General features: G+C 41.2%; 1 protein-coding gene across 2 annotated transcripts in view; it reads left to right on the forward strand.

The window, feature by feature from the left end:
- The window catches only part of smek1 (SMEK homolog 1, suppressor of mek1 (Dictyostelium)), a 146,667-nt gene extending 138,788 nt beyond the window's left edge, over positions 1 to 7,879 (forward strand). For both annotated transcript variants that reach the window (XM_072568053.1, XM_072568052.1), the window contains exons 12-15: positions 367 to 509; positions 1,429 to 1,619; positions 3,237 to 3,460; positions 7,032 to 7,879. In XM_072568053.1, the coding sequence (XP_072424154.1) occupies positions 367 to 509; positions 1,429 to 1,619; positions 3,237 to 3,460; positions 7,032 to 7,154 (681 nt within the window). In that variant the 3' untranslated portion in view covers positions 7,155 to 7,879. The remainder of the gene's footprint in view (positions 1 to 366; positions 510 to 1,428; positions 1,620 to 3,236; positions 3,461 to 7,031) is intronic.
- Positions 7,880 to 20,944: the final 13,065 nt, after the last annotated feature.

Genomic DNA, 20,944 nt, shown 5'->3' on the forward strand with positions numbered 1-20,944 from the left:
AAGTGACAGTTATAGGATTTTGTTTGAGACTGAAACATAGGGCGACATGGTGGCTCAGTGGTTAGTACTTCTGCCTCACAGCGCCAGGAACCCGGGTTCAATTCTGGTCTGTGTGGAGTTTGCACATATTCCCCGTGTCTGCATGTGTTTCCTCCAATTGGTCCAGTTTCCTCCCACAATCCAAAGATGTGCAGGGCAGGTGAATTGCCTATGCTAAATTGCCCATAGTGTTAGGTGCATTAGTCGGGGGTAAATGTGGAGAATGGGTCTGGGTGGAGAGTTGGTGTGGACTTGTTGAGCCGAAGGGTCTGTTTCCATACTATAGGGAATCTAATCTATTAAATAATCTCTTGTTCTTTTATGCAGGAAGACATCAAGTCGCTAACAGCCCACGTCATAGAAAATTACTGGAAAGCACTTGAAGATGTGGATTATGTGCAGACGTTCAAAGGGTTGAAACTACGTTATGAGCAACAAAGAGAAAGGCAGGATAATCCAAAACTTGACAGGTGATTATTTTCAATAAATATAATTTATCTTCCTTAAGGACTTGTAAAAAGCTCCAGTTCATTAGCTGTGTTACATAAAATGTTGAAAACGCTGCATGAAAGGAGTTTAGTAAACCAAAAAGTTTGAGTTGGATTATTCAAACTTTTAATTTAGAACATCATATGAAGGAAGGAAAACTGGAGGCAGTCTCTCTTAGTTTGTTGATTAGGGAAAGAAGGGATAGAAAATAGAAGTGTGATTTGGTGTTACAAGTCAAAGTGAGTGAAATGTGTGAAGTGATCCTGTCTCATTTCTGCCAGATTTTTTCTGGACCATAGACAACACACTTCTCTTACTTTTAATTCTGGGCATAATGCTTATTTTTAATGACAGCTGCTTGCATTTGTCACGGCTGAGACATGCTGTTGGTGTGCATCGTGAATTTGTATCCTTGATCTGTTATTGACAAGTAGACTGGGGATAAGTGTATTCCTCTCACTTGTGTGCTCACTTTTTCTGTCCCTTCCCCTTCTCTCTCATCCTCCCCTTCCTCTCCCTTTCTATGCCTCTGAAATTGGCAGATTGTATTTCTATTGATTTTACACAACTGAATATCTTATGCATGCTTCAGAAGGCAGTTGAGATTGTTATTGTTGACCGTTAAGAGCCATGTAAGGATGGTGGATTTCTTTCCCTATTAATTAACTATTTGGGATTTTTGCAACAATCCAATATTTTCCAGCAATCTAATATTTTCCTGACCGATTAATTTACTAAGAAATATATCTCCTTGCATCTTTTGTCCGATTGAATTGAAATTCTTATTGCCATTGTGAGATTTGAACTCCAGTTATCTGGATTACTATTCCAGCGTTTTAACCACTACCATTCCCACTATGGCAAAGTATTCTGATGTCTTATTTTATCTCTGAAATACAGTATGCGCTCCATCTTGCGGAATAACAGGTACAGACGAGATGCCCGCACCTTGGAGGAAGAGGAGGAGATGTGGTTCAACACAGATGAGGATGAAATGGAAGATGGGGAGCCAGTGCTACTACCAACTGACAAGTCAAAAAATGATGACGAAATCATGGACCATTTTGGCAAATTTATGGAGAGGAAAAAATGTATGGAATCTGCCAATTAAGTGTAAATTTTTCTTTTTATTACTCAACTGCAGGAATAAATGGCTCTCAGGTTGAGCAGTGCTCTCTAGCACAGAAAGTTTCCCCAGTCTCAGTTCCCTCATGATGGTGGATGCCCTATTACTTCATATGGAGACGGGAGTTCATATTTTGACAAGTGAAAAATCTGCTTGACAAACCGTCTTCAAAAAGCAGCTTCACAATGGCCTGTTGGGCAAAAGGCACCACGTGGACTGGGGAGAATGTTAGATTTGGCTTCTGCATCCTTGGGCTCAAAAGGTGGGGATAGAAATCGATCCAGAATCCCACTCTGACGTTTATCAAATGACAGAAATGCCAAACGACAGAATTAGTCTTGGCAGTAATGCCCTATCCGAAGGATGAGGAGCTAATTTATCCAGACTCTTGTAAGAACATTGACCTTTTGGCAATAGGGTGTTTCTAGTAGCCATGGAACCACATCTCAGTAGCAGTCAACACTTGTGGGAAAGTGGCAATGTTGAAATTAATCAGCCAGGATCTATTCCAGAGACCATAGAAAGCAGATATTGCACATTGAAACAAGCATTTGAGTTGGTTTTCTCTATCTCCAACTTCATTTTCATTTAGCTCCCTCCTTCTTTCCCTTATTTTCTGTATTTTAATTATTTGCACTGCCTCAATAGTTAGTGCTTTGATAATTGTTTTTAAATTTTGTAATATGGGTGTTTTGGTGGCAGTTTAAAAAGAAGGCTACTTTTCCCCACTGAGTGTTGGTCAGGAAGGAGAGAGAGCAGGCTGGAGTTTGTACTGAACTATGGACCACAAATAAACAGTTGTGGAAGGCAGACTGAATCCTACTTCCTGCTTTGGTAAATAGATGACTAGCAATATAGCAGAAAAGTGCAACTGATAACATGTAAATCACAGTACAATTTGAGATTGTGAAATTATTCATATGTCAAACTAAACATTTATGTATCTGAACCAATGTAGGCCTAGCAAAGAAATTGAATCCATATAAAATATAAGGGCTGTTAGTTTGAGAGGAATCTAATTGATTGGGGTAGAGGGGGAGCTGCAGTTTTGATCTTGCTTTAATTTAGATCTTACTGCTTACAATTCAATGACAGTTTGACAAAAGTCATTATGACAGAAAGCAGTTTAATTCCCCGTGCTCATCACAATTGCAGGCTCCATTGTGGACTACTGCGTAATCCTATTTCCTTTTCTTTATGCCTGACCTTGAGAGAAGATTCTCTATTGTTGATATTCCATTCTATTTCCTGCTTGCATATATTGTGTGAAATTCACTTCATTCAAATACAGTAATATTCACTGCATAATTTTAGTTTTTTTTGATGAATTTTAGTGTTAGAAGAAGAATTTGTTGGGAGTTTAATGACAGAAAAGTTAAGTGCGCTTTAATTTGAGAACTTAATCCTACAATTTGTTCATTCAATTCTTTGTATTTAGAAGTTGAATTTGTCACTTCTGTTTTGAAGAGATGACTCTGTCTTGCATTGAAACACTTTATCTGTATTAAAGTTAAACTGGTGTTTATGTAAGATACCGTTTTAAATATCTTTGAAGTAAGTTATGACCTTCCCCTGTTTTTAGTGAAGGACGGGGATGAAAAGGAGATCCTGACGAAAAACACTCTGACCGGGAGGCAAAGTCCCAGCTTTAAGCTTTCCTTCTCCAGTAGTGGAAGTAGCAAGTCCAGCCTCACCAGCCACTCAGCCTCGAGTAATGCACCTGGGTCACCGGGTTCCCCGGGATCTCCAGGGTCACCTGGCACAATAGCCAAAAGCACACCTCATATGGCAGCTATTACCACCAAGGTATTGTATTGGAGTTAAGTGAGTCTTCAAAATGCTGGGACCATTTCAGATAATTGCTGCAGCCTGACCTCTCCATCTGATTATCTCCTATCTATCATATTGTAACCAAGTTTACGTTTCCTTCCTATTGTGTAATTGCATTAACAAAATATTGGCTACAAAATCATTGTTCAATCTCAGGTCTTTAATTCCAGTTGTTTTGTACAAAGTCACACAAATATGGGAAAAAAAGTGGGCAGCACAGTGGTGAGCACTGCTGCCTCACAGCGCCAGAGACCCGGGTTCAGTTCCTGCCTCAGGCGACTCTCTTTGAGGAGTTTGCATATTCTCCCTGTGTCTGCGTGGGTTTCCTCTGGGTGCTTCGGTTTCCTCCCACAGTTGAAAAATGTGCAGGTCAGGTGAATTGGCCATGCTAAATTGTCCGTAGTGTTAGATGAAGGGGTAAATGTAGGGGAATGGGTCTGGGTGGGTTACGCTTTGGCGGGTCGGTGTGGACTTGTTGGGCCGAAGGGCCTGTTTCCACACTAAGTAATCTAATCTAATCAAAAAATGAGTGCTGAGTTCTGTGTTCAACCACTTTAGTTGAATCTCATCTGTGCAACCTTGACAATGAGTATGTCACAATAATTGGGGATGTTTGCTGTCTTTTTTCAATTATATGCTGAAATAAGATCAAACACGTAACAAAAACAGAAATTTCTGGAGAAATTCAGCAGTCTAGCAGCATCTGTATGGAGAGAGAGCAGAGTCAGGGTTTCGGGTCCTATGACCATGCATCAGAACTGCCAGCCAAATATGTATCCATTGAATTTAAAAATCAAACCAATGCTTCAATGACAAGATTGACTGCTGAGTAACACTGTCAGGTGTGTGGTGCTGGAAAAACACAGCAGATCAGGCAGCATCCATGGAGCAGGGAAATCGACGGGAAAGGGCTCATTCCTGATGAAGGGCTTTTGTGTGAAATGTCGATTTTCCTGCTCCACTGATACTGCCTGACCTGCTGTGCTTTTTCAGCACTACACTCCTGACTCTGATCTCCAATATCTGCAGTCCGCACTTTCACTATACTGAGTAACACTGCCAAGAGTAGTCCTACATAGGACTTTGCAGTCAGGGTCACTGAATAATGGTCAGGAACCAGATTAGCTAACTTCCCAACTGTATTGTCAAATTAATTTATAATTCTTACTTTGAAGTTATAGCCTTTAATAATTGATTCATGGCATTTGTCAACCCTCCAATTCAAGCAAATACTCCGAGGTCTTTGCTAACAATGTTTTGATCGTTGGAAGGCACAGTAGCAATTGGGTCCCATTTCCTTCCTTTGTAAAATAAAAAAAAACATTGTCCGAGCTTTTGCCAATCCATTATCAGTTGTTCATAACTCAGGACAACTCTCAAATTTGTCGTTTCTGTAGGTTTCCTGGCTCAATTAGGAACATAAAAACAGGAGTAAGCCATTCAGCCCATCAAGCCTGTTTCACCATTTAATATGATCACAGCTGATCAACTATTTCAATGCTTTTTACCCACGCTATGGCATCACTTTTTGCACCATTGGTAATCAGGAATTGAGCAATCCTTACTTTAAGATACTCAAAGATTGAATTCCACAGTGGAGAAATGAAGTGCAAGGATTCACAGACCTCTGAGTGAAGGAACTTCTCATCTTGGTCCTACATGGCATCCCTCCTATTTTTAAGTTGTACCCCTTGTTTCTAGCCTTCCCAAACAGGGAAACACCTTACATGCATTTACTGTTCAAATACTTTGTAAGTTTCAATGAGATAAGCTCTCAATCTTCGCGAAATCTAGAGAATACAGTCCCAGTTTGCCCAATCCCTTATCAGGCTACAGTTGTTCTTTTCCAGGAATAGACCTGGTGAGCCAGTTGGTAATGTACTTGGTAATTGGTCACTATCTTCCTATTCCAGGACTTGGGCACAGCAGTCTACACTGACACCCTAGTGCAGTGCTCACTTAGCACTGCAACATCAGAAGTGTCATCTTTTGGATTAAACCTTGTCACATTTGCACTCAAGATGTAAAAATGAGCATTGGCCTTATCTCCAATTTCTTGCCAATATTAATAATGTGATCAACGTTGAGGAAAGAGGTTTCATTGGTCAGTATCACATTGCGTAAGAAGCTCCAACAAGTGCAGATGATGTGCTATTTTTCCTATATTATAACAATGGCTGCATTTCAAAAGTATCTGATTGACTAAAATATTTTGGAATACACAGCACTTGTGAGAAGCTTTCCATAAGTCTTTCGCCCTGTTGAGACCGAGCAGTTTTGTGACATATGAAGTAACAAGAGCCTATAGGTTAGTATTAATGACCTGATGTTTGGAATATCTGATATTACTGGGTGGAAAAGTACTTGAAAGGGCAGGACAGACCCTTACTTGGATAACTTTATGATCTGTACAATTTCGAAGAGTGTGTTGCTAGAAAAGCATAGCCAGTCAGGCAGCATCCAAGAAGCAGGAGAATTGACATTTCAGGCATAAACCCTTCATTGAAATAGCAAGCCCTTCATCCTGATCTGTACAGTTGTAATTACACTAGTTGATGTTTTGTGGAATTCCTCATGGTAAATCATTGAAAAACCCCAATTGGAAATTCAGGATAAAGCTTTTTACCCAGAGTGGTCAGAATATGGAACTTGCGATCATAAGGATTGTCTGAGGCAAATAGTATAGATGCATTTAAGGGGAATCTTTACATTTGCTCAAGAAAGAAGGGAATAAAATGATGGGGGTTAGAATTGTGGAGCCTGTGTGATACATAAACAGCTGCATAACCATTTTTGGGGGTTTCTTTGTGCTGTAAAATTATACATACCGAGAATGTGATTTAAGGTGCAGGGATATAGATATTGTAAAATTAATGGCCTCCTGAAACAGCTGTAAAGTTGAAGGAAAAATAAAGTGCTAGAGAAACTCAGGTTTGGCAGCATCTTTGGAGAGTGAGTGATCAAGTTAACATTTTGCCTGTACTATGATTCTTTGTTGGAACTAAAGGGGCTGGAGAATGATAGTTTTAATACCATTGACGTGGGTGAGAAGCAAGTGAAACAGATGCTGAGGTGGTTAGAGCAAACAACCATGATGCTAGATAAGAGAAGGTGGTGAAGAATAGGTGTTACTGGGATGTATAAATAGACGAAGATAGGTCAGTTCTGTTAAGAGCAAACCATGGGTGGGGAGGGGGTGAAATCAAAGTGGAGGACGTAATTCATAATCTGAGGTTGTTGAGCTCAGTGTCAAGTTCTAAAGGCTGTAAATTGCCTAAACAAAAATGAGATGCTTACTTCCAGCTGCAGCAGAAATGTCTCTGTGAGAACAATGGTGTATTGAAATGGCAAGCAATTGGAGGGTCTAAATCATTCTTATGGACGCATGATTGGTCTCACCATTATAGAGCACTATATTGCAATGTTAACTCTGATTTCCCAACAACACCTCAGAATAATGAGCTATCTTGTTTGTGCTACAGTCAGTATTTGAAATATGTTGACCACTGTATATTTATCTGTTATAAATTTCTTACTACTTGTGCAGGGTGGTCTAATCGGCCTTGTAGATTACCCAGATGATGATGAAGAGGAAGAGGAAGAGGAGGAAGATGGTGATGAAAAAGAACAATCGGCGCCTTTGACTAAGAAATCTAGGCTTGGATCCTAATGGTGATCTCCTTTAGCCTAGCCCAATGACATTTGGTGATCTGCAAATTTCACCAGGCTCAGAAAAGGGTGGCTGAACAGTTCTGTCTTACACAGATAAATGTACACGTGGAATTCTGCTGATCAAGTGCCAATCCAGCCAAGTGGGGAAACAGCAAAACTAAAGTTGAGAACAAAGGATTTGGAACTTGACACTTGAGCGTATCCAGGCTTTGACCTCACTCTACCCCCTTTCTCAGGGAAGGAAGATATAAAGCAGCATCCAGTGAGGGTGGCGAGATTTCTGGTGCTACAAAACGTAGCATGACCGGCTCATTTTGGTTCGGGCTGTAATGGTGTGTCAGAAGGTCACTGGGAATTTGAGAGGGCATCGTGATGTCCAACAGTAATTCTTCCCTGGAGTGCCAGCAGTTTTTCTCATTGTTCAAAGACTTGCCTTCCCATTGTATATTCAGGACATCAATGGTCATGATGAACAAAAATATTTTAAAGGAGCCTCTGTGGGAGGGCTGAGAGTACACAATTTTTCTCTTTTTAACCTTTGCCCTTTAAAACTGCATAATTTTTTGAGGAAAAACTCACATCCCCTCTGATTAAAAAGTGAATGGAATTTCTAGATGTGATCATTTTTGTTTCATATCTTGCATTTTCTTCAATTTTTTTTTGAGTGTACACTTAGTTGTTTAAGTATATTTGGGACCATTAAAGAAATTTTGATGTAATGTATTTCCCTGTGTTGTATTGAAATCCTTCATTGTGTTATTTGCATGGAGTGGGGTTTTCTACTTGAATACAAATTGGTTATATAGAAATTAAAGATGGTTTGCTAAATGTTTTTTTGAAAAGCTAGTTCCAAAATGATCTGGAAGAGAGCACTGTTGGTATGATCAGCAAGTTTGCAGATGACACAAAGATTAATGGAGTAGCAGAAAGCATAGGGGACTGTCAAAGAATACAGGAGAATGTAGATAGACTGGAGAGTTGGGTGGAGAAGTGGCCGATGAAGTTCAATCCAGGCAAATGTGAGATGATGCATTTTGGGAAGTCTAATTCTAGAGTGAATTATACAGTAAACTGAAGAGCCTTGGGAAAAGTTGATGAGCAGAGAGATCTGGGAGTGCTGGTCCATTGTATCCTGAAAGTTGCTACACAGGTGGATAGAGTGGTCAAGGCGGCATATAGTATGCTTGCCTTCATCGGACGGTCTTGAGTATAAGAGCTGGCAGGTCATGTTAAAATTGTACGCAACATTGGTTCAGCCGCATTTAGAATACTGTGTATAGTTCTGGTCACCACATTACCAGAAGGATGTGGGTGATTTGGAGAGGGTGCAGAGAAGGTGTAAGAGGATGTTGCCTGGTATGGAAGGTGCTAGCCATGAAGAGAGGTTGAGTAGGTTATAATTGTTTTCATTAGAAAAAAAGGTGATTGAGCGGGGTACCTGATTGAAGTCTACAAAATCATGAAGATTATAGATAGGGTAGATAGAGATGAGTTTTTTCCCCAGGGTGAAGGATTCAATAATGAAAGGTCACAATTTCAAGTTGAGAGGTGAAAAGTTTAAGACGGATAACCGTGGCAAGTATTTTACACAGTTGTAGGTGCCTGGAACGCGTTGCCAGCAGAGGTGGTAGAGGCAGGCACGGTAGATTCATTTAAGATGCATCTGGACAGATGCATGAGTAGGTGGGGAGCAGAGGGATACAGATGCTTAGGAATTGGGTGACAGGTTTAGATAATGGATTTGAATTGGCTCAAGCTTGGAGGGCCGAAGAACCTGTTCCTGGGCTGTAAATTTTCTTTGTTCTTCTCTTTGTTCAAAAGGCCTTTGACAAGGTGTTGCTTGATGGCCTCTAAATAAAGGCCTTTGGCGATAGGGATGAAATACTAATGTGGATAGAAAATTGGCTGACTGGCTGAGGACAGTGTAGGGTTGACTAGAAGAGATTCAGGGATGAAGGGGTTGTCATATGAGGAGCGGCTATGGTCTCTGGGTCTGTACACAATGGAGTTAAGAAGGATGAGGAGGGATCCGATTGAAATTTTCAGAATACTGAGAGGCCTAGATAGATTGAGCATGGAGATGTTTTCACTCATAGGAGAGACGAGGACCCAAGGGCACAGCCTCAGAAAATAGATGACCTTAGAACTAGGAATTTCTTCAGGCAGAAGATCTATAATGTGTGGAACTCATTTCCGTGAGCGCTTCGGAGGCCAAGTCAAGTGTATTTAATACAGAGATAGGTTCTTGATTGATAGGGGGATCAAGGTTACAGGGAGTAGGCAGAATGATAGGATTGAGAAACACATCAACCATGATGAATGGTAGAGCGGTCTCAATAGACCAAATGGCTTAACTTTGCTCCGATATCTAATGGGCTTGCCATATCATTTTTAATATCAGCAAATCCCAAGATGTTTTGCTCTTATAGATATATACACAAAACTAACTTCAAACATTGTGGTGAATTTGTGGCAGTTTTTCAAACTCGAGGGATGTATACAATGGAGTTCCCCCATGGTCAAGAAAACCACCAGTTTATCATGTACTGCCTTTTCTAAGCTGATGGATAGTACTCCCCCCATGTCAAAAACAACTTGGAGGAATCTGAGGTTGGCAAGGGTACATACTTTTAATGGTAGTCACTAAGAGTAGCTTGGTATCACTACTACTGGCAAAGCTTTTGAGTCCTAAATTAAGACATAGCTGCTGGACTCTGTCTGTAGCAGGTGGTTAGGGAACCAACGAGACGGAAGAACACAATTCATCTTATCTTCACCAATCTGCCTGCCATAATTGAATCTGTGAATGAAAGTATAGGTCAGAGTGACCACTGCAAAGTGCTTATGGAGCATAAACCCTTTTTTTCACAGTAAAGTTATCCTCCATTGTGTTCTGTGCTGCTACCACCATACTAACTGAGCCAAATATTTGTACATTCAGGACATTAATAGCTTTGATGAATGAAAAGATTTTAAAGGGACCTCTGGGAGGACTGAGTACACACAAATTTTCTCTTTTTTAACCTTTGCCCTTTAAAGCAAATTTGTTTGGGGGAAAAAGAACTCTCATCCACTCTGATTAAAAGGTGAATGGAATTTCCAGTTGTGATCATTTTAGTTTTAGATCTTGCAATTTTTTTCCCCTTGAGTGTACACTTAGTTGTTAAAGCATATTTGGAACAGTTAAGGAAATTTTGCTGTCATGTATTTCCCTCTGTTGTACTGAAGGAGATCTAGCAACTCAAGACTGGGCATCCATGAGGTGCGGTGGGCCTTTAGCAGTAACAGAATCATACTCCAAGGCAACCTGCAACCCCATGAGTCTGTCATTATCTGCCATTATCCCTATCCTATCATTACCATCAACCCAGGATCAATGGAAAATGTATGTGTATATGCCAGGAGCAGCGCTGGACATATCTAAAAATCAGGTGTCAATCTGGTGAAGCTGCAATACAATCTACTGGTGTGTATAAGAAGCAAGTGATAAAGCAATCCACAACCTGATCGGTCATGAATGGTTAAACTCACTGGAGGCCAATGTACCACAAACACTCTCTTCGTAAGTGATAGTCTCAATAAGCCTGGCACAACAGCAAAAAATAAGTCTGAAACATTTGCAACAATCTTAAGCCAGAAGTGCTGAGAGAGTGATTGATTTCAGCCTCTTCCAGACATGTTCCTTGTAATTTCTTTGGCATAGACATCCAAGGTTCATGCATCACAGTGTCTTCCAAAACCAAAGCATTGGCATGGCGAATCAGTGTTTGCAGACCCTCAGAGCACTGGTTCTCAGCATCTTCAGTCAATTTGATTTACTCCGTGATATCAAAACATGGCTGAAAGCACTGGACATTGTGAAGGCTTTGGGCCAAAACAATATTTCTATGCTGAAGATTTGGAATTGCCTCATCTCTAACCAAGCTACTTCATATAGCCACAACACTGGCATCTGCTGAATAAGTGTACCTGAAAAGTGCCCAAATATATCCTGTACACACAAGACAAATCTAACTAGGTCAATTACTTTCCCATCAGACTACTCGTGATCATCAATAAAATGGTGGAGAGGATCAGCAGCATCATGTGCTTAGCATTTACCTGCTTACAACTCAATTCACGTTCCACCAAGGTTACTTACCTTCTGACCTCATTGCAGCTTTGGTGTAAATGTGGATGAAAAGGGCTGAAGTTCAGAAGTGAGGTGTGAGTCTCTGCCCTTGACATCAAGGGAGCATTTGACCCAGTCTATCAAGTGCTGTCTTTGGATGCCCAAGGATGAGAGTCTTTGACAACTGTGACGTACTGATGCCAAGATTCTTGTCTTTAAGGCAATCATCATTCTGATTTCTATTTGGCTGCAGAACCTGAATGACGTATAGATACCACATCAAGGCCTGTGAGGTACTATCGCTGTTGAGACGGATTCTCTGCATCAGCTAGGAGGCCAGGCGTACAGTGCCCTTGAAGTCAGTAACAAACTCCACCATTGAAGCCGTGGTGATCCAAAATCAACTTGGCTGGGATGCCTGAGGTCTGACTGCAAAAGCAAATCTTTACCCAGCTCAAGGCTGGTGCTTGAATGACAGGAGAACAAAGCAAGCATCTCAAAGACTCCCTGAAGATTTCCCTTGAGAAATGAGACATAGATATTATTGCATGTGAAGCCCTTGTTCAGAAGAAACCATCTTAAAGGAACCTCCTATATGAAGTGGCACAATTCCTTGAGAACACCAGTCAGCAAGAGGAAATATAGAAAAGGAACCAGAGAAAGGAATGCCAACGATCTCAAGGCCAAGGAGCAATTTCACCTCTGGAAACAATTGCCAAATATGTGGTTAGAGATGTAGCTCTAGGATCGGGCTCATAAGCTACACAAGGACCCATAGAATCCATGACCAGTGATGAGGAATTTCCTAGGTGGATAATCATGCCTATTAGTGAGCAATTGCCAGTGATGATGACATCACAAACTCTAGGGGAAATTGAGTCAATGGGAATCAAGAGGAAAACCCCACCAGTTCGAGATACACATAGCATAAATCAAGATTACTGTGGTTTTTGGGGGTCAGTCATCTCAGCTTCAGGTCACTACAATGTCAAATGCCTGTAATAGTGTCTGAAGTCAACTCACCTTCAGCAGAGTCATCAATGACATTTCCATTACAAAGTCTGAAGTGGGAATGTAGGCTGGTAGTTGCACAATTCACAATTTCTTGGATATAGGAACAGTCCATGGACAAATGCAGTAAGATCTGGACAATATCCAGGCAAGCAGCAAGTAAACTTGGCATCACTGAAATGTCAGGCAATGGCCATCTCCAACAAGACAATCTAATTATTGCCTGACATTCAGTGGCAGAATGATCACTGACTTTCCCAATGTCAGCATCCTGGGTGGCAATTTCCCTTTTCAGCTGCATGAACCTCCAAGAGCTATGTGTGGCAGCAGCTTCTTGAAGTAAAAACCAATCAGTCGGCTCAAAACCTCCCAGTGGCCACTTAGCAGTTTCAGGGAAAGATTGCCTAAGGGGTTACCATGTTCCAGAAATAGAACTGGACTAGCCATATCAATGGCCATATTAGCCATATCCTAATAGTCCTAGAATCGTTGAAGAAAGGATTGCGAAGATGATTCAGGAGAAGAGTGACAGTAATAGGGTGATTGTTATGGGAGACTTTAACTTTCCTGATATTGATTGGGAAAGCTATAGCTCAAGTTCGTTAGATGGGTCAGTGTTTGTGCAATGTGTACAGGAGAGTTTCCTGACACAATATGTAGATAAGCCAACAAGAGGTGAGGCCATACTGGATTTGGTTCTGGGTAACGAACCAGGCCAGGTATTAGAACTAGAGGTAGGTGAGCACTTTGGGGACAGTGACCACAATTCGGTGATTTTTACTCTAGTGATGGAGAGGGATAAGTGTGTACTACAGGGCAAGAGTTATAGCTGGGGGCAGGGAAATTATGATGCGTTGAGGCATGACTTAGGATGTGTGGATTGGAAAAGTAGATTCCAAGGCAAGAGCGTAATTGATATGTGGAACTTGTTCAAGGAGCAACTATTGAGTGTCCTTGATAAGTACGTACCTATCAGGCAGGGAGGAAAGGGTCGTGTGAGGGAGCCGTGGTTTAATAAGGAGTTGGAATCCCTTGTTAAATGGAAGAGGGCGGCCTTTGTAAAGATGAGGCGTGAAGGTTCAATAGGGGCGATTGAGAGTTATAAGGTAGCCCGGAAGGACCTGAAGAGAGAGCTAAGAGCAGCAAGGAGGGGACATGAAAGGTCCTTAGTTGGTAGGATTAGGGAAAACCCTAAGGCTTTCTATAGGTATGTTAGGAATAAAAGAATGACTAGGGTAGGAATAGGTCCAATCAAGGATAGTAATGGGAAGTTGCGTGTGGAGGCTGAAGAGATTGGGGAGGCGCTGAATGAATACTTTTCGTCAGTATTCACTCAGGAACAGGACATTGTTGTCGATATGAATACTGATGCACGAATAAGTAGAATGGATGGCTTTGAGATATGTAGAGAAGAGGTGTTGGAAATTCTGGCAAGGGTGAAAATAGATAAGTCCCCTGGGCCTGATGGCATTTATCCTAGGATTCTCTGGGAAGCAAGGGAGGAGATTGCAGAGCCATTGGCCTTGATTTTTGTGTCCTCTTTGTCGACAGGAGTAGTGCCAGAGGACTGGAGGCTAGCAAACGTGGTTCCCTTGTTCAAGAAGGGGAGTAGGGATAATCCTAGTAACTATAGGCCAGTGAGTCTCACTTCTGTTGTGGGCAAAGTCTTAGAATTGTAAGGGATAGGATTTATGCACATCTGGATAAGAATGATGTGATCAAGGATAGTCAACATGGTTTTGTGAAGGGCAGGTCGTGCCTCACAAACCTTATTGAATTCTTTGAGAAGGTGACTAAGGAGGTAGATGAGGGGAAAGCGGTAGATGTGGTATATATGGATTTTAGTAAGGCGTTTGATAAGGTCCCCCATGGTAGGCTACTGCAGAAAATACAGAGATATGGCATTGAGGGTGAGTTGGAGGTTTGGATTAGGAATTGGCTCTCTGGAAGAAGACAGAGGGTAGTAGTTGATGGCAAAGGTTCATCTTGGAGTGCCGTCACTAGCGGTGTTCCGCAAGGATCTGTTTTGGGACCATTGCTGTTTGTCATTTTTATAAATGACCTGGAGGAAGGGTTAGAAGGTTGGGTGAGCAAGTTTGCGGATGATACGAAAGTCGGAGGAGTTGTAGACAGTGAGGAAGGATATGGCAGGTTACAGCGGGATATAGAGAAGCTGCAGAGCTGGGCAGAAAGGTGGCAAATGGAGTTCAATGTAGCTAAGTGTGAAGTGATTCACTTTGGTAAGAGTAATAAAACGATGGATTACTGGGCTAATGGTAGACTACTTGGTAGTGTGGAAGAGCAGAGGGATCTTGGTGTCCATGTACACAGATCTCTGAAAGTTGCCACCCAGGTAAATAGTGCAGTGAAGAAGGCATATGGCGTACTGGCTTTTATTGGTAGAGGAATTGAGTTCCGGAGTCCTGAGGTCATGCTGCAGTTGTATAAGATTCTGGTGCGGCCGCATCTGGAATATTGTGTGCAGTTTTGGTCGCCATACTATAGGAAGGATGTGGAGGCACTGGAACGGGTGCAGAGGAAGTTTACCAGGATGTTGCCTGGTATGGTAGGAAGATCCTATGAGGAAAGGCTGAGGCACTTGGGGTTGTTTTCATTGGAGAAAAGAAGGTTTAGGGGTGATTTGATAGAGGTGTACAAGATGATTAGGGGGTTAGATAGGGTTGACAGTGAGAACCTTTTTCCACGTATGGAGTCAGCTATTACAAGGGGGCATAGCTTTAAATTAAGGGGGGGTAGATATAGGACTGATGTTAGGGGTAGGTTCTTCACTCAGCGAGTCGTAAGTTCATGGAATGCCCTGCCAGTAGCAGTAGTGGACTCTCCCTCTTTATGGGTATTTAAGCGGGCATTGGATAGGTATATGGAGGATAGTGGGTTAGTGTAGGTTAGGTGGGCTTTGATCGGCGCAACATCGAGGGCCGAAGGGCCTGTACTGCGCTGTATTCTTCTATGTTCTATGCTGTGGCTACCACAATAGGTCAGAGGGAATTGTGCAGTGAATAACCCACAATGTGGACATGTGGTTAGAATAGTTGTCACTTGCCTGGGTGAGCTCAGTTCCAACAGCATTCAGAAGCTAAACTTCATTTTGTACAGCCTACTTGACTGGCATCACAGCAACAAATATTCACTCTTGCCATTGTTGCAGAGGAACAGTTTGTGCCGTCTACAAGATGCATTTAGAGAACACCTTTCAAACTCATGACCACTATTATCTGGAAGGACAAGTTGCCTGTACATGGGAGCACCATCACCTGCAACTTTCCCTCCAAGCCAGTAACTGTCCTGACTTGGAAGTATGTCACTATTCCTTCAGTGGCACTCGGTCAAAATACTGGGATTTCCTCAATGTAACTATACCAAATGAATTGCAGTGATTTCTATTCATTCATGCGTGTTGCTAGCTAGGCCAGCATTTATTACCTTTCCTTAACTGTTATTAGAATAGTTAAAAGTCAATCGCTTTGCTGTGGGTAAGGATCGCCTATAGGCTATACCAGGTCAGAGCAGCAGAAAGAACATTAGTGAAGCTGGATGAGTTTTGTTATGGTGATCAGCAGTGGTTACATAAATGCCATTAGGCTAGCTTTTTATTCCAGACTTTTAGTGAATTCATATTTCACTATCTTTAGTGTGATTTATAACCATGAGTTCAGAACGTTAGCCTGTGACGTTATCTCAACCCGGCTTTCCCAATGCGGCAAGAGACGGAGAGAGGAAGTGACGGAGAATTTTATGCAGTGAGTGAGTGCAGGTGTGTTTGAACTCACTGCTTACAAGCTACATTGCCTCTAAAATTAGCTGCTACTGCATGGATGTCTGAGGACAGCAGTAATTCTCAAAAATTGAAGCCAACAGGTTGGCATGTCAATTGGTGTGCACAGACCCACTGAGCCATCTCAACTTTTAGGCAACATTACTTCTAACACCCTTGTAACAGAGACAATCATTTCAAAAGCATGTACACTTTAGGGTAATAAACTTGCCGTGCTAAATGCATAGAGTTGGAGAATGGAACCTTCTGGTTTGTGCTATAAAGACAGCATAGACTCAGTGAGTCAATAGACCTCTCTTTTTGCCACAATAACTCTACACACTCATTGCTTAGCATAGCAGGTTAGGCTGCACAAGTGGGATATGTATGGATGTGACAGCAGAATTCACACCTTGTAGAGTTACTTTATGATAGTGTTCACTGATGATACTACATTGACCAGAATGGTCCACATGACCTCTGAGTTTAAAATATATTGGCCGATGGTTTGTTGAAATTATATTCCTAACTAAGACTTAGTTTTTTTTTCCCGAATCTGCACAGACTTGCTGCCTTATAGAGTAGCAATAATAAGACCAAGAAAAGGAGAAGCTGAGGCATTTGAAGTTTGAAATAAAGACCAAGTGCTGGAACTAGACAGACTAATTGAAGCTTTGAATGAGAATGCGCAGGTTGTCATGTTTCTCGCAAATTCCCATAATTGGAGTCAATCATCTGAATGAAGTACCAAAGAAAACATCACTAATACATTAGTATTTTTTCGGTGCCTAATCTTAGTACTGTATTAGAAACATGTACAGAGTATAAACAGATCAATACAATGGATGTGGAGAAGAGACTTCTATTAGTACGCGAGACTAGGATCTGAGGGCACAGCCTCAAGGTAAAGGTATGAGGGATTCCTGCAGCCTGTGGAACTCATTGTCACAGAAAGTTGCAGAGGCCAAGTCATTGAGTATCTTGAAGTTCTTGATTAACAAGGGGATCAAGGGTTGCAGGAGAATGGGGTTGAGAAACATCAACCATGTTTGAATGGGGGAGCAGATTTGATAGGCTGAATGGCCTAATTTTGCTCCTATATCTTGTGGTTTTAGGATCACTGTACTATGCCAAATTGCCTAATGGTCAAGATATTTTAATTTTGTAACTAATGCCATTGACCTGTTTGGAATATGTCTCTTGAGAACATATTCATTATTGTAAAGTTGTGAGAGTCAGACAGAAGCAGAGATCTGGTCTTGAAGAAACTCAACAGTCATGGGACAGTTGGACAATCAAGATTGTGATAACTACAAAGTCATGGTGCACAAGGAGGCCGCATGCTGACTGTGAAGCAGTCTGTCAGTCCAACATCCGTGCTCTTTTGCTGTAGTCTTACTGGTTTATTTCCCTCAAGTGCCCTCAATTTACAGTATTATTTCATTAAAATATACGATTTAAAGATTTACTTAGACTGTGCTATTGTTTGTGTTAGGCTATTATTTTGTTTTGATTTTTACTGATATTTTTGGTGGTTTACTCCAACCCTGTTTTTCCCCACAGGCCCCATTATTTATATTGTGCAATTTTCTGTAACATGGTGTTTCACAGGAATGCAACTAATGTGTTATAGGAGAACTACCTGTATTGATCATCTGTTTTCACCATATTCAACGACAGCATGTTTGAGGTCATTACCATTCATTGCATAAGAAATGCTCCCTTGCATCTCCTTCACGAAACTTTAAATCTCTATCCTAGTCCTCATGTCAACAGCTTTTCCTTTGCCTGACTTTTCAATACCGTAACTATGAACACTGCTATCAAATTTCCCCTCGATTTTCTTTGGTCCAAGGAGAACAATCCCACCTCTTTCAGCATATTATTATGGCTAAACTCCCTCATCCCTGGAACTAGTCTAGTGAATCTCCTTTGCACCCTGTCAAGTAGCCTTCCTAAAGTGCAGTAGGTGCAGAACTGGGCACAGTACTTTAGTTGTGGGCTAACCAGAAAAAAGCGTTTGGCGTAATGTTGCTGATTTTATCGTCAAAACCTTATGAATCCAAGATCCAGTATGTCCTGCCACCTTCAAAGAGCCATTCACAGACTTTAGAACTGTGCCATTTAGTTTAAATTGGCCATCTCGCCCTTCTAATAAAATGTAGCACCTGACACCACCCTCTGTAATAAATTCCATATGCTGCCTCCCCATTCTGTTTACATCCTTATGTGATTGACTGATACGATTATCACTTCCTTACATCTCTAATTTTGGTAACTGGCAAATTTTGAAGTTTTACTCCATATTATAATATTTAACTAATTTATCTAAATGTTTATCCAAAAAAAAGCTATCTATCATCCTGGAGTCTGAAAAAACAAGCCATTTCCTTTAACTTGCTGGGTTTTTTTGTCCTTTAAGGCTTTTTTTTCATGCAAACTGACACTGATTCTCCTATCACATGTACTAGAATGCAAAGGCTCAGGAAGAGGGTGGGGTGGCAAGGGTTAAGAAGTAACTGTGACAATGCTGTCACTTTCAAAAGGTTATTTTGTCCTTGGTTGTTTTCAAGAAAGGTCATAAACACAGAGGTACAGCAATGTCTGGGCAAGAGACTAGTTTAACAATGGCAGGGGAGTGGTCAGTTCTCCCACTTCAGGTTTTTTCTAGTTTCTTAGTTGTAGCAGAGAAGCTGCTGCAGTGGAGAAAGGTTCCAAGCTTCAGCAGATGATTCCTGACTGGTATTCTCTCTGAAATCTCTTTGGAAGTTTTTTTTCTCATGCCTGTAAGAACCTGAGTTTGAATTTACCTTTGCCAAGGTGTGTGTTTATGGGATATAGTGGGAATTGGAACTGCACCTTAGTCATGTTGCTATATCGTGTCAGTAGAGTTTTCAAATATTTGTTAGTCTGAATTCTGTTTTGTTCATGTTTCAACTGTAATCATAGAGATGTATAGCGTGGAAACAGACACTTTGGTCCAACTCGTCCATGCCGGCCAGATATCCTAACATAATCTAGTTCCATTTGCCAGCACTCTGCTCGTATCCCTCTGAAGCCTTCCTATTCATATACCTATCCAGATGCCTCTTAAATGTTGTAATTGTACCAGCCTCCACCACTTCGTCTGGCAGCTTATAGTGTTTAAATAAATTGTTTTGCTTAAAGCTGAGTGGTTTGACTAGCTGCATCACACCTGGAATATCCACATCACATCTGTGTTTAAAATAGGAAAAGTCAGGACCTGGGCTGCTACTACAAAATATTTTGTGGTGGTCTGGTCTAGTCCATAACACAACAAACAGTGGCATTGAAGTGGAAAATGACCATGGTAACAGGAGGAACTGTGTTGCTGATTGGAGTGAGTGTGACATGGGTATGTGAAACTCTACCTGTGCAGCAGCAGGATTTATTGACAAAAAATTGAAGATGACAAATCATTGAGTTCCCTGTATCAACCCCCACCCCCACCTCTCCTGCGCAATTCAAGCTATTCAGATCAAATGATTTATCAGCCAGACCTTTGTGTACCATTTCTTTCCATTTTCACACCATCCATTAATTCTACTATCTCCCTTCTGCTTTAAAGCTCCTTGTTCAGTTGGCATTTCTGTAATTGATTCCACTTCAGCGTATGCTCGTTTCTTCAGTTGATGTCTTTACCTGATCTTCTGAAACAAATTGCCAACTCAGCTCACATTTCTTTGGATGGGTTCCTAAAGCTTAGTGTTTTGCAGCTTTCTGCTTCTGGGGTTTGCTTCTAATGTTACTCAGGACTCCGTTCCTACCCAAGTTGTTTTGGAGACTGCTATCAACAGCGTGTATGCTCCTTTGACCAAGGATTGAATACCTTCTCCCATGACTCAGGGTCAAACATTGTGCGAGAGCAAATCCATAATATTCATTGGAAGTTTGCTATATTAAAAGCATTATATAAATACTCATGAACTGAAGATGAGCTTTTCTCATTTAACTTGCAGGTGTATGTCGTAGCGTTGTGGTTGTGTTACTGTACTATTAATCTAAAATGTAGACTAATATTTCAGCAAATAATTTAGAAATTTGATTTCAGCATCAAACCGAACTCCTAAATCTATTGGAGTGAATTTACTCCTGTTTGAAGAATATTCAAGAAGGTTCTAACTCCTCTGTGATACTCATACCTACCAGAGACAGAACAGCCACAAGTTTAAAAAGTGACAGTGAAGCTCTTGGATTGTGGATTATACCTCAACCCCTTCACTAATATCCTTGAGGGAAGGAAGTCTGACATTGTTTCCCTGTGTGAGATTCCAGACCAAAAGGCTCAGAACTGTTTGGTGCTGTGAATAAAGCAAGCTAATTGTATAAGAAACGCCAAAAGCATCTTGTGTTATCTGATGTTTCGTGACAATTGATGACATTAAGCTGGGGACTTGGATCATGCAAAAGGAGTATATTAGAGCATTCAACAGACGGTAGTGTCTACGGAATCTATTAGTGCTAGAGAGGCGCCATGTTTGAACCTGTTCACTCATATGAGCTAATTTTCATCTGATCTTCAAAAAAGCATGCATAGTTGCTAACAGCGCAGCTAGGCTAATAATCCATTGCTTTTAATTATAGGTGTTGCTACTGAGGCTAAATTGAAATCCTCCATTTGTCATTGAACTTACTGGACACAAACAAGGAATCTGACATTGAATATTTTCTGCTCTACAATCAAAATTTTATACCAGATGCCTCTGGCAGTTGAAATGTTCTGTTAAAACTCTAATAATATGGGACTGGGGAGGGGGGTGTGGAATGACCCCTGATGATATTGGGTAAATTATCAGGGAATAGGAGCAGTTCAGCTCAAAGTACCTCTATTCTCAGCTGCCTCTCAAACAGCCAATGGACAGCAGTGAAT

The sequence above is a fragment of the Chiloscyllium punctatum genome, chromosome 4, assembly GCF_047496795.1.
Source record: "Chiloscyllium punctatum isolate Juve2018m chromosome 4, sChiPun1.3, whole genome shotgun sequence".
Classification (NCBI taxonomy): domain Eukaryota; kingdom Metazoa; phylum Chordata; class Chondrichthyes; order Orectolobiformes; family Hemiscylliidae; genus Chiloscyllium; species Chiloscyllium punctatum.